The sequence below is a fragment of the Lepidochelys kempii genome, chromosome 11 (assembly GCF_965140265.1).
Source record: "Lepidochelys kempii isolate rLepKem1 chromosome 11, rLepKem1.hap2, whole genome shotgun sequence".
In the NCBI taxonomy this organism is placed as follows: domain Eukaryota; kingdom Metazoa; phylum Chordata; order Testudines; family Cheloniidae; genus Lepidochelys; species Lepidochelys kempii.
The window spans coordinates 38,289,967-38,303,981 of record NC_133266.1 but is presented as its reverse complement, the minus strand read 5'-3'; the positions used below and the strand labels follow the sequence as shown (position 1 = coordinate 38,303,981).

General features: G+C 44.4%; 1 protein-coding gene across 1 annotated transcript in view; it reads left to right on the top strand.

Annotated features, from left to right (window-relative positions):
- ABCB11 (ATP binding cassette subfamily B member 11) overlaps positions 1-7,120 on the top strand; it is a 69,416-nt gene extending 62,296 nt beyond the window's left edge. The window contains exons 23-28 of the mRNA XM_073304739.1: positions 159-400; positions 514-670; positions 1,450-1,647; positions 3,895-4,101; positions 4,628-4,774; positions 6,478-7,120. Coding sequence (XP_073160840.1) covers positions 159-400; positions 514-670; positions 1,450-1,647; positions 3,895-4,101; positions 4,628-4,774; positions 6,478-6,678 — 1,152 coding nt within the window. The 3' untranslated portion in view covers positions 6,679-7,120. The remainder of the gene's footprint in view (positions 1-158; positions 401-513; positions 671-1,449; positions 1,648-3,894; positions 4,102-4,627; positions 4,775-6,477) is intronic.
- Positions 7,121-14,015: the final 6,895 nt, after the last annotated feature.

Below are 14,015 nucleotides of genomic sequence, written 5' to 3'. Positions count from 1 at the left end.
TTCTTATTGCATCTGAACCAATTTGTATATCATTAGTTTCTATAGTTTGCCAAACAGTCCTATTGCCCTCTCACTGAAATGTGGAATAAAGAGAAGGTCGTCTCACTTTTTCAGAGTGATTCCTAAGTGTTTTACCTATAACCTATTTTTTTTCTTAGATCTCCAGTGAAGCCCTCTCTAACATTAGGACTGTAGCTGGAATAGGGAAGGAGAGAAAGTTTATTGAAGCATATGAAGAACATCTGGAAATCCCATACAGAGCTGCAATCAGTAAAGCAAATGTTTATGGAATCTGTTTTGGCTTTGCCCAATGTATAGTGTTCATAGCCAATTCGGTCTCTTATCGATATGGGGGTTTTTTGGTGGAGAATGAAGGACTTCATTATAGCTATGTGTTTAGGTAAGAAGATACTTGCAGACAGCCACATACTCTGCTACAGAAGTATGTTGTTTACAATAAAATTCACAAATGTACGTAACCCACAAGCTAAACGCTTTCCTCCTTGACTGCAGGGTGATCTCTGCCATTGTGACCAGTGGAACTGCTTTGGGAAGAGCTTCTTCTTATACTCCAAACTATGCTAAAGCAAAAATATCTGCTGCACGTTTTTTTCAATTGGTGGATCGGGTTCCCCAAATCAATATTTATAGTGATGGAGGGGAAAAATGGGTAAGAGTAGAGATGAGCAATGCAGGAAATGTCATTATTCAGCCCAGTGATATAGGTATTGAAACCCCAGTAATTATGGACTATTCCATACACACCTCTGTTTGTGAGCAAAGTAAGGTGACATCAGAATACTTGCTAGATATCCTTGCCTTTTGGGAAGTACTGAGCTATGTGCTATAATGTAAGCATGCAAATGCAGTCAAATTATTCCCAGTCTACCAGAAATTTCACCCGGAGTATCAATAAATGGTGAATACATTTTAATAACTGATCTGAGAGTTGGGAGCTGGATGGATTCACTGGACAATGAGATTTTCTTCCACCTCTACAACAGTGATTTAAATCCAAATGGGTTCAGTCGCTAACCATGTTTATAATCTTCTGGTTCTTGTATGAGCACATCACAGAAACACCATCAAATTTGGTGTTAATAGGACCTCTGGGGGCAATCATAACCTCTGAATGGAGTTGGAGAATTAACTACCTTCTCAGCTCAAAAGTTGGTCTCCTTCTATGTTTATGCTATTTGCAGTGCAGTGTGGGGAAGCTTGCATTGATAAAATGAATACAGCAGCATAGCTCTGGCTAAATAGAAGACTCCTGTCACAGGACAGTCAAGCCAGTCAGTCTTCGGGTTCCTCAGTCTCCAGGGTTATTTCACAAGCACTTAAGTCACTCACAAAAACTAATATTGGAAACAAGAATCATATTTAATGTGAGGAGTTTTGTCACTCTTTAGAATTCAGTTCTCAGCACTTTCTTTCTCACTTTTTCACCAGGACAATTTCAAGGGAAGCATTGAATTTATCAACTGCAGGTTCACTTATCCTTCTCGGCCTGACATCCAAGTTTTGAACGGCCTCTCAGTGTCTGTTAAACCTGCGCAGACACTTGCATTTGTTGGAAGTAGTGGATGTGGCAAAAGTACTAGCGTCCAGCTTCTGGAGCGCTTTTATGACCCTGACAAAGGATGTGTGGTAAGCAGCTTTCACTACTTGGATATTGATACTCCGGGTATTGATACTCCGGGTATTGATAGTCCGGGTGGATAGTTTTACTGCTTGCCAGCTGCAGAAATCTTCAGACTCCAAAGTTCTTCTCCAATGTTACATAGGAGATTTTACCAAAGAGTAACATTTGCACAGCTGAGGATCACTTCAGTGGATTTTCACACCATCCACAACAGGGTATAGCTCTCTTGATCTTTCCTCAAATTTACAGTCTAAAGTTCTCCAATGATCTAACCTACGTTGGTGAACCTTGGCTGGTTCTCTCTGCTGACGCTCAGTAACAATCACAGAGAGCCCCGAGAAGGAGGTAGTACACCTCTATGCAGAAATCCAGGCACACAGATGGGATTGGTGTCATGGAGAGCAGCACTTTCCCTTTTTGACACCCTGCTGCCCCCCAGAATCCACATAGCCAGGGCCAGTTCTAGGCACCAGCAAAACAAGCAGGTGCTCAGGGCGGCATATTTCCAGGGGTGGCATTCTGGCTCCGGCCATTCCACCCCTAGAAATGTGCCCCCACCACTCCAGCTCGCCTCTGCTCCGCCTCCGCCTGCTCCCCTGAGCACGCTGCCACTGCCCCGCTTCTCCCCACTCCCTCCCAGGCTTGCCGCACGCGAAACAGCTGTTTTGCATGGCAAGCCTGGGAGGGAGGGAGGAAAAGCCGAGTATGGTGGCACGCTCGGGGGAGGCGGCGGTGGTGGAGCGGAGGTGAACTGAGGTGGGGAGCGGTTCCTCTACCCCCCCTGTTACTTCCTGCGCTCCCCCACCCCACCCTCGCTCACCTCTGCTCTGCCTGCTCCCATGAACGTGCTGCCTCTCCCTCGCCTGAGAGGAAGGGGGGAGAAGCGGAGCGGCGGTGTGTTCAGGGAACCAGGTGGAGGGGAGGGGAGCTAGGGCAGGGGGGAGCCACAGGAAGCAATGCGGGGAGGGAAATGCGGCACACCTGGGGGAGAAGGCGGGGTCAGGGATTTGGGGAAGGGTTGGGAAGGGGTGGAGTTGGGGCAGAGCCGGGGGCGGGGAGGGGCACGAAAAAAAAGTGGGGGCGGCCAAAAATTTTTTTGCTTGAGGCGGCAAAAATCCTAGAGCCGGCCCTGCACATAGCCCAAGTGTAGAGACATCTGAGAGAGCTAGGGAGGGAAAGTCAGACTTAGCTCTTCAAGAAGATCCTCCTGGAATGAGCTGGACCTCGGTTTTTGCTCAGTCTTCTTGCAGGCAAAATCCTCATTGAAATCAGCAGGAGCTTTGCCTGAGTAAGAACTGAGCAATTAAGGTCCATGTATCATACTATCAGTTGTGAAATCTGCTTACAAGTCAATGCACATGGCCTTGAGTAAAGACTTTAGCATTTGGCCTACTGTAGTTCTGTGGTCACAATGGGCATACAAATATTTTGTGCCTGTTGCTTGCCACTCAGAGAATGTGGACTATACTGTTACCTCCTTGGACTTGTATAATTCCATAGATTTCAAGGCCAGAAGGGACCCTTGTGATCATTTAGTCTGATCTCCTGTGTAACACAGGTCATAGAATTTCACGCAGTAATTCCTGCATCAAGCCCATAACTTCCGTCTGAGTTAGAGAACCTCTCTTAAAATGAATTCTGATTTAAAAATTGTGAGTGCCTAAGAATCCACCACATCCCTAAGTAAATTGTTCCCATGGTTAATTCCCCTCACTGCTAAAAATATGCATCTATGTCTAGTCTGAATTCATCTAGCTTCAGCTTCTAGCCATTGGGTCTATTGATGCCTTTGTCTGCTAGATTAAAGAGCATGCTGCTATCAGAAATCTTCTCCCCTTGTAGGTACTGCACAGTTGAGCTTGTTTTTCTTCTCCATTTGAAAAAAAATAATTGGAGTAATCAAAGAGTTCTTGGTTGCGCGAATCACTCAAGCACATGCTTAACTTTCAGTGTGTAAACAGTCCAGTTGACTTCAGCAGGTTTATTCACATGCCTAATGTTAAGCATAGGTTTAAGTCCTTTGCTGGATCAGAGACACACCCAATATATATTGATTTGCTAAAAATAAATCTAAACAGTATTCTTATTCCAGTTACTTACAGTAGTGTGATGTTGTGAAGACTTTATTTTACAAAGCTGTATATATTTAAAGCCTTGTTGTTGGGACTATTTTGTTTCAGCAAAAGCTATTCATTCTTTGTATGTTGCAAGTCTGACATGATATATCGTATTTTGTCTTTTTTTACTGGTAGTTAATAGATGGCCATGATACCAAGAAAGTAAATATACAATTTCTTAGATCTAAAATTGGAATAGTGTCTCAGGAGCCTGTGTTATTTGGCTGTAGTATTGCTGATAATATCAAATATGGTGATAACAGCAAAGAGATCACTATGAAAGAAGTTATAGAAGCAGCGAAGAAGGCTCAGCTGCATGACTTTGTCATGTCCCTTCCAAATGTAAGTATATTTGCAAGGACAGTAAAAAACTAAAAACCAAAACCAAACAAATGCTATGATGGGGCCTAAATAGCGGGACTACAAAAGACAGCTGAGAAAGGCAAGGTATTCCTTGCAATGAGATTTCTCACCAAAGCAAACTGGACCTTTTCATGTGCCAACACTGATCATTTTATTTTCACAGATCTGGGGGGAGAGGAGTGGCATAATGTTGTTTTTGTCGTGATTTATTTTTGGGGAGTTGGGGTTTGATTTTTTTCCCCCTACTGTTGGGCAAATACTTTAAAAATTAAATAACCATCAGAAAGCAATATTTTCAAAATTTCAAACTCTGATAGGAGACAGAAAGGAAAAGTTCCAGTGTAACCAAACAAAAAGGAGAGGAAGCAAACAGCATAACCAAACAGAAAGGAGACTCATGGCCCACTCCCCACAGGGCACCACAATATTGTCCCAGTTTATCCATTATTGTAATTGCCGACATGCTCATTTAGGAATAAAATTTCCTGTATTGTATATTTTTCAGAAATATGAAACTAATGTTGGGGCTCAGGGATCCCAGCTTTCTCGTGGGCAAAAGCAACGCATTGCTATAGCTCGGGCCATCATACGAGATCCTAAAATTTTATTACTGGATGAAGCAACATCTGCCTTAGACACGGAAAGTGAAAAGGTAAATGTGCAATAAAAGAGAATGAGGGAGGTTCAGTATAATTATCTAGGTGTGTTGTCATAAAAGAAATGTCCATAATAATAATAATATTTAATTTTAATTTGTTTCTGTCTGATACAGAAACCTTAGAAAAGTACTAGATAAAGAGATACCCTCTTATCACAGACAGTATTTTTTCTTTGAGTACATTCAGTCCTAAAACACTATTTATGACGTTCTAATATGTAAAAATACAAAACCAACCAGCCATAGCTACTCTTAGACTTAGACCTTACAGAGGTTACCTTAGTTCATACTAGTTCCATTTTCAAAGCATTCAATAACCAAGTTTCACATGCAAAGTATAAATTAAAACAAAGGTACAGTAACTCCTCACTTAACGTCATCTCAGTTAATGCTGTTTTGTTGTTACGTCACTAAGGCCCCTATCGGTGCCCCTCCACCTCCCCCAATGCCTCCCGCACGCCAGCGGCCTCTCAGATCAGCAACTCCCCCCTCCTTCCCTGCGCCTCCCACCTGCAGCAATCAGCTGTTTGGCGCCATTCAGGAGGCTCGGGGACGGGGAAGGCGTGAGGATGCGGCATGCAGCATCCCCCCACCCCCCCGAATGCCCCAAACAGCTGATTGCTGTGGGCGGGAGACACAGAGAAGGAAGGGGGAGGCTGCGCACCGCACCCTCCCTCTCCCCACCAGCCTCCTGAATGCCACAAAATGGCTGATTGCTGCAGGCGGGAGGTGTGGGGATGAAGGGGGAGGCTTTGGCCTCCCACCTGCAGCAATCAGCTGTTTCACGGCATTGAGGAGGCTGGGGGGAGGGAGGGAGGACGTGGACACCTGGGGAGAGAGGATGGAGCAGGGGCAGGAAGAGGCAAGGTGGGGGTGGAAGGGGGGCTGGCTTGGGGCAGAGCCGGGGGTTGAGCACCCCCCAGCACTTTGGAAAGACCATCAAGCGGAGCAGCCGGATGATCCACCCTCTTTCACCCTCTGACTCCACCACCTCAACCAAACTTCACAATCTTCATTGCTGAGTACAGTATTACATTTTGTTTAAAATTGTTTAAAACTTATACCTGTATTACATTGTTTGTTTAAAATTGTTTAAAACATATACTGTATATGTATATAATGTCTTTTGTCTTGCAAAAAAAATTTCCCTGGAACCTAACCACACCTATTTACATTAATTCTTATGGGGAAATTGGATTCACTTAACATCGTTTCTCTTAAAGTTGCATTTTTCAAGAACATAACTACGACGTTAAGTGAGGAGTTACTGTGTGCATAAAGGGCCTGAGCATGCAGTAATTTCCTTAACTTCAATTAAAGACTACAGCACTGGGACTGAGAACTCAGGCAAGGATCTGCATGGCTTTCTTGCACCTTGGGATGAAAGTAGCACTGGCAGTTTTAAACCACATCAGCACGAAAATGACATTCAGGATGTAACGGAAGGACTCGTATAATTTCTAGAGTTATTCATATTTGCTAAGCCCTCCTACATACTAGCAGTTTAATTCATGGGTCAGCCAAGCACATCAATAACTTCACCTTTGATTCAGTTTTGGTTCAAATGTCCAACAGTAAATTTTGGAACTGCTGAGCCATTGAATAGAATTGGAATAGAATAATCAGGGATTTTCCAGATCTTGACCTCCATTTCAGCTGGCACATTTTCATTCTGATACTTTGTCTATTGTCTGTAGACTGTGCAAGCTGCATTGGATAAAGCCAGAGAAGGACGGACCTGCATTGTCATAGCACATCGGTTGTCTACAATTCAACACTCTGATATCATAGCTGTCATGTCTCAAGGAATTATTATTGAAAAGGGCACTCATGATGAACTGATGGCCAGGGAAGGAGCTTATTACAAACTTGTCACTACTGGAGCGCCAATTAGCTGATTTACCACAGGCTCTGTGTAAACGTGGAAGATGATATTTTTCTAAATGAGAATGCTACAGTTGGTTTGGCAATGTTGGTACCCCTTTGAGTTATTACCTGGTACAAAATGCTCTGTCATATGACAAGTTACATGGGACATTATCGAGCCTAAAATGTATCTCGCCTTCTGGAGTAAGCAAGCCTTGTAGGATCATACAAGGTGATTACAGAGTAGCCTGGTTTGTTCAGGAGATAGCCTAGCCTATTGTGCAAGGGAAAGAAGGAAATTTCCTGGTAAGACAGCTCTTTATTTGGGAGTTGTGGAGCTATTCGAGGGTGGGGAGCTCTTGTAAAATGGCTTTGTAGTCTGGCTGCACAGTGCCTTACTTGCTTGACTAAATGTTAGTCAAGGAAGAATCCTCCCTGAATATTAGTATGTCAGATTGCTTCTTTTGGCAAGTTATAGGGCTAAAACACAAACCAAGTATGATACTATATTCTATTTTAGTGGCGGGATGAAATATTTCCTAACTTGAAGGTTTTACAGACAGAATTAAAATAGATACTCTCAATGTGGTTATAGAAATCTTTTTTGCCCCATTATTTGTCTCTCTTGTCTATTTAGATTGTGAGCTTTTTCAGGCAAGGACTGTCTTTTACTGTGTGTTTGTATAGTGCCTAGCACCATGGGGCCCTGACCTACACTGGAGGATCTAGATGCTACTTGTGAAATAAATAAAAAATAATAACTACAAGGTCAGCTTCACTCCACTATGACAACGAAAGAGATTGAGAAGAGGAACAGAAGCTGGTAAAGATTAATTCTTAGTTATCCACTTTATTAAATGGCCTCAACTAACTGATTTGAATACGAATAAATACTCAGTTAAATCAAGGAACACAATAATTATTTTTCACTGTTATTTAATTTCTTTCTTACCTTGAAACTGTGCTAGATAAATAGAGAATATCCCATTTTCATCACTGGTGACCATATCATGCCATTTCTTTTTAAAGAGCACGTAAAAATTCTGTAAAGCTTAAAGAATAAAAAAGATTTCCATTTCTGTTAATCAAGGAGAATGTTCACAGTTAGATTAGATTGGATTGACCTTTTTACATATAAAATATCATGCTTCAAGGCATAAGCCAAATACTAAGCGAAGATTGGGAACAGCCTTCCTCTGGAGGAAGGTTAAGCTATAATTTTCCATTATGAGGTTTATTACACCTTTCTCCAAAATGTCTTTTTTGGCCTGCCTAATGATACTTTTACACTTGACTTGCAGGGTTTATGCTCCTTTATATTTTCTGCAGTAGAAATTGACTTCCACAGGATGCCTTTTTGTCTCTCACCGCCTCATTTATTCTGCTGTTTACCTATGGTGGCTTTTTTTTTTTTTTGTGGTCTTCTTACTGTTTTCTTTTTCAGTTGAGGAATACATTTAGTTTGAGCCTCTACTATGTTTTTTTTAGATAGTTTCCATGCAGCTTGCACACCTTTCACTCTTGTGACTGTTTCTTTTAATTTCCATTTAAATAGCGGTCTCATTTTTGTATAATCCCCCTTTCTGAAATTGCTCCTGTGGTGGGTTTCGTTGTTACTTTCCCCACTACATAATTACATTGCGGCCACTATTACCAAGCAGTGCAGCTACATTTAGGATTGCCAGGCATTTGGTTTTTGACCAAAACGCCCGGTCAAAAGGGACCCTGGTTAGCACTGCTGACTGGATCATTAAAAGTCCGGTCGGCGGCGCACCAGGACTAAGACAGGCTGCCTGTCTGCCCTGGCTCTGTACAGCTCCCTGGAAGTGGCCGGCATGTCCAGCCCCTAGGTGCAGGGGTGATCAGGGAAGCTCTGCTTGCTGCCCCTGCCTCCAGCGCCAACTCCGCAGATCCCATTGGGCAGGAACTGTGGCCAATGGGAGCTACGGGGGCAGTGCCTGCGGATGCAGGCAATGCACACAGCCACCTGGCCGTGCCACTGCCTAAGGTCCAGACATGCCGGCTGCTTCTGGGAGCAGTGCAGAGCCAGGGCAGGCAGGGAGCCTGCCTTAGCCCTGCTATATCACCAACCGGGAGCCACCTGCCCCAGGTCGGAACCCCCTCCTATACCCTAACTTCCTTCCGGAGACTGCACCTCATATGCCCTCCTGCACCCCACACCCTACCCCAGCCCTGAGCCCCATCACAGATTCTACATTCCCCCCTCCCATACCACAATCCCCTGAGCCACCTCCCACATGCCAAACCCCTCAGCCCCAGCCTGAAGCCCCTTCCTGCATCCCAAACCCCTCAGCCCTGGCCCCACCACAGCACCCACACCGCCAGCCAGAGCCCTCACCTCCTCCCACACCCCAACCCCCAGCTTGGAGCCCCCTCCCATACCTTGAACTCTTCATTTCTGCCCACACCCTCCAGCTAGAGCCCTCACCCCGTCCCGCATCCCTGCCCCAGCCCAATGAGAGTGGGGGAGAGCAAGCAATGGAGGGAGGTGGGATCTGGAGTGAGTGGGGTCAGGGCCTCAGAGAAGGGGCAGGACAAGGGGTGGGGCCTGGGGGAAGGGGTGTTCGGTTTTGTGCAATTAGAAAGTTGGCAACCCTAGCTATATTCAGCCTTCATTTTGTTAGGCCACGCTCCTTGAGTCTCCTCTCATAAGGTAGTTTTTCTATTCCTCTGATCCAATGGGAGTCAATGACAGAACACTGGACTAGACAGACCCCTGCCCTGAAGTGGTATAATAATGTCTATTGTGACGGGTTGGATCACAGAAACCCCCTTAGGGCTGCCAACTGATGTGCCAAGACTACTTCTGCCCCTGCTTTCCCTGCCAGCTTGGGACTCCAGCACCCTGTCTTGCTGAGCCAGACACGCCAGTCTGCTCCAACACAGACCCAGGGTCTGAACCACATGCCCCAAAGCTGCAGACTTAACTGAAAGCAGCTTAAGAAGTGTTCCTGTCCTTAACACTCAGATGCCAAACTCCCAATGGGGTCCAAACCCCAAATAAATCTGTTTTACCCTGTATAAAGCTTACACAGGGTAAATTCAGAAATTGTTCGCCCTCTATAACACTGACAGAGAGATATGCACAGTTGTTCCCTGCCCCCCAGGTATTAATCCATACTCTGGGTTAATTAATAAGTAAAAAGTGGTTTTATTAAATACACAAATATGAGTAAATATACAGGATTTAAGTGGTTCCAAGTAGTAACAGACAGAACAAAGTGAATTACCTAGCAAAATAAAATAGAACACGCAAGTCTATTTCAAAGAAATTGAATACAGATTAAAAAACCTCACCCAGTAAGATTTCTTTTACAGACTAGTCTCCTTCTAGTCTAGGTCCAGCAATCACTCACACTCCCTGTAGTTACTGTCCTTTATTCCAGTTTCTTTCAGGTATCCATGGGGGTGGAGAGGCTGTCTCTTGAGCCAGCTGAAGACAAAATGGAGGGGTTGCCCAGGGGTTTAAATAGACTTTCTCCTGTGGCTGGACACCCCTCCCTCCCCCTGTGTAGAATCCAGCTGCAACATGGAGTTTTGGAGTCACATGGGCAAGTCACATGTCCATGTATGACTGAGTTTTTTACCAGCCAATCCACATTCCTGGGAAAGCTCAGATGTGTATTGGCGTCTTCAAGATCCATTGTTCATTAAGTGCTTCTTGATTGGGCATTTAACTTGCACATTTCTTTCTCAAGAAGCTGACCAAATGCTTACTAGGCTACTTAGAAATCAAGCAAGTCCACAGCCAATATTCATAACTTCGAATACAAAAATGATACATGCATACAAATAAGATGAATAGATTCAGTAGCTCATAACCTTCACAGAGATATGTTACATGGCATATGTAGCATAAAACATATTCCAATTATATATATATTCATAAGAATATTTCCATAAAGCCTTATGGTGGGGCACCATCACACTTATGTTCATAAGTTTCCATTGATTTTAAGAACAGATTAAATGATGTCCAGGAGCATTCACTCCTGGGGCTGAGTTCGCTATGGAACTACTGCCACCCTCCCTCTAGGGCTTATGCCAAGGAGGGCTCCATTAATTTACAGTCAGGGCACCATATAACCCTACCAGTTGTGACTACAGTTCATCTCATTGCAGGTAGGCGTTCCCTAGCTAGCTAACCAACTGTTTGAATTGCACTGGCCCATTTGCAACACCATAGACACAGAGGGCAGACTTCCTGTTTAGTTTTCACTATCAGACGTGAGAGAATTAATCAAGTCCTTTAATCTCTTTATTCCTAATACAAACACAACAGGAAGTTCATGACCTGTGGCCCAAAGTAGGTTGAGGTAGGCCACCCATCATAATGTGCTAGTTGCACACATTATCAGCCAAGACTGCACTAGTTAAAGCTCAAGCATGCAATATTCTGAAGTAAATGAAGATACATCTAGTTATGCTAATTGAGGTTCTGGCCTTTGATTTAAAATGGCCATGCTATGGAATCACAGCTGAAGCTTGATTATCCCTACTGCTTGTAAAACCCCAATTCAGTTTGCATATGGGGAAACTCTGGAGATCAATAGTCTTCATCCATTGGGAGGCTTTGGGTGCTGAAGGGCCTGAACTCTGCAAGTGCCTAGCTCAGCTCTGCAGAGCTTAGAAACGTTACTAAATAAAGTCTGCAGCCTCCTGTTCTATTGAGAACATTCAGGTAGTCTAGACTGGTGGCTATTTGGGGTTTGGTAAATCAGGATTCTACTGTAACTCTTAAAACTTAAACCTTAATTTCGTCAGTAAACGCTACGATGGACAAATACTTTTTAACACCTATGTCTTCTGCAGCCCAGCAGAACTGTGGGAGATGCTAGGTATGGGCTATTCCCCTCCTGTCTGCAGCTTCCAGAGGCAGATCAAAGCTATAGCATAGCCTATGCCAGGCATGCTCCCCTCTGGCCTGCTGCCAGATCTTCTGCTTCCATGGCAGCAGTCAGAGACGTTTTTCTTTGCTCCCGTCCTATCATTTGCTTCCCCGCCTTTGTTCTCTCCTCCTCCTAGACCAGGGATTTAGCAGCATGTGGCTGAAGCCACCCCGAATGCCTTCTGCAATGCCTCCCTGCCGAGTGCCTCTGCCCCCTTTCAGGGATGGCAGAGCAGCCATGCAAGAACCGGGCTAAGCTTAAAAGTTAGCACCTTTTAGGTAGCTTTAACAGGCTCGACAGAGGGCAAATTAGGTCCTGCCAGTTATCCTGCCTACCCTCATGTTGCTTGGGCATGGAGCAGACAGGCAGGCTGGGACCCGCCCCGAGAAACCATGACTCCACTACAGAAAAGCCCAACCAGGAGACATAGGGCAGAACCAAGAGCTGCTCTAAGGATGAGGCTGGCACGGGGGCAATTCAGGACCCCATGGCTAAGACCTTAGCAGGATTCCAGGTCCCAGCCCGCATCCTGAAATGGGACCTAAGTGCTCTGGGGAGAGAATCAGTGCTCACAATCAGCCCTTCCCTTTCTCCCAGCTTGAATCAGAAAACGCTGGCAGTTAGTCCCCATCCCCCAACCTTGGGGAGTGGGAGCCTATAAGGGAGGACTCTGAGGGAGAAATTTCTAGAAGGCTCAAGGCTAATGCAAAGCTAATCCCAAATACATGCACCCAGGGCATAGCTAAGCTGCCAAAGCATGCAAAACAAAAACTAAAGAACAAAAGGGTCAAAAAAGTAAAAAGCAAAAATGAACAAACAAAACCCTCTAAAAGGTATTTGTCCTTTGACTCAGACCCCCTCCTCCTCCTCTTCTGTGGTAGAAGAGCAACCAACAACTGGTTTTGAGCAGGACAGAGATTAACAAAGGTTTTACTCTCTTCAAGAAGTTTGAAACCATATGTAAAAAAGGTTGTATCCATGATCCAGATCCAACCCGAGCAAGACCTCAATGATAAATCTCAGAGAAAATGTCTCCCTTCCAAATCCTAGCCTGAGAGAGTGATTCCCCTACACCCATCCTTTGAGAAGGTAATCAAGGAGGCATGGAAATTTTCTGACCAGGGTAAACACACTAATGGGCATATTCTCAGATTCTACAAGCTGTAAGAGCAAAGATGCAGAGACCAACACGTCTTTAAGGCTATACATAAGAAATCTCCCTAGAAACAGCATTTGTGGCAGATGCTTCAATAGATGCTGTGAAGTTTTCTGCCAAGGCCACAGCATCCAGCTCAGTGGCCAGGAGACACACATGACTTCATCTGTGGAGGATAGATGCTCACTACAGATGAGTCCTGTGCGACTCTAAATTCACAGGATCTCTCCTCTTTGGAGAAAAATTGGATAAGATAGTGGCTGAAAACTCTACTAAACTTAAACAGTCCTTCCCCTCTCCATTTGGTTCTCTAATAAGGGATTACAAACTCACTGTCAGAGCATAGAATCATAGAATATCAGAGTTGGAAGGGACCTCAGGAGGTCATCTAGTCCAATCCCCTGCTCAAAGCAGGAACAATCCCCAACTAAATCAAACTGAGTCTTCTGCTGAAAGCTAAATAACTGACTTCTGACATGCCTATCCAAACTTAGGCTGGATTTACATAGAGAGGGTTACCTTTGAACTATCTATGCTCTACATAGCTTATTTCCATTTAAGAACTTTGTTTCTTGTGGTTACTGTACAGCAATAAGAAACTGAACTAATTGATGATCTTGTGGTTAAGCTATTACACTAGATGCAGGCGATTTGGTTTCAATTACCAGTTGAATCAGACACTTCTCTCTGTGCCTCAGTTCCCCATCTGTAAAAGGTAGGTAATCCTTCCTTTCTCCAATAGCTTGTAAGTTCTTTAGGCAGGACTGTCTCTTTCTACATTCATTTAACATTTTAGAAAAGGAAAAAACTGGTACAATTCAATGACTGAACTGAACTAATAGGTAGTATACAACAGACATGCCTTTCATCCTCCTTCCTCACAGAGATTTCAGAGGTAAGATAACAGATGAGGAAAGGGAAAACCTTGGAATCAAAGAACAAGTGGATAATCTAGTGGTGCTTCCACAACATCGAAGGGGTTGTTAAGACACTGAATGAATGTGCTCCACCAGACCTGAGCTCGAGAGGCAGGATTTCCCACTTTTCAGACGAATGGTTTGCATCCACCACAGAAAAACAGGTGCAAGAGATAGTGCATCAGGGATACTCCCTCAAGCTAAGGGCTCCATCCCTTCTTCATCCACTTTCTCATCACCAGCAACCCTAGTGGGGCAAGCTGGTCAAGAACGAGATCTCCCGTTGCCTCACCATAGGAGTGTGCCTGCTGTGGGTCAGTTCCCCAACACCATCAGCCTCTGGCAACACAAGGACTGCCTTCCAGGTCTCCACATGCCTTACTCTT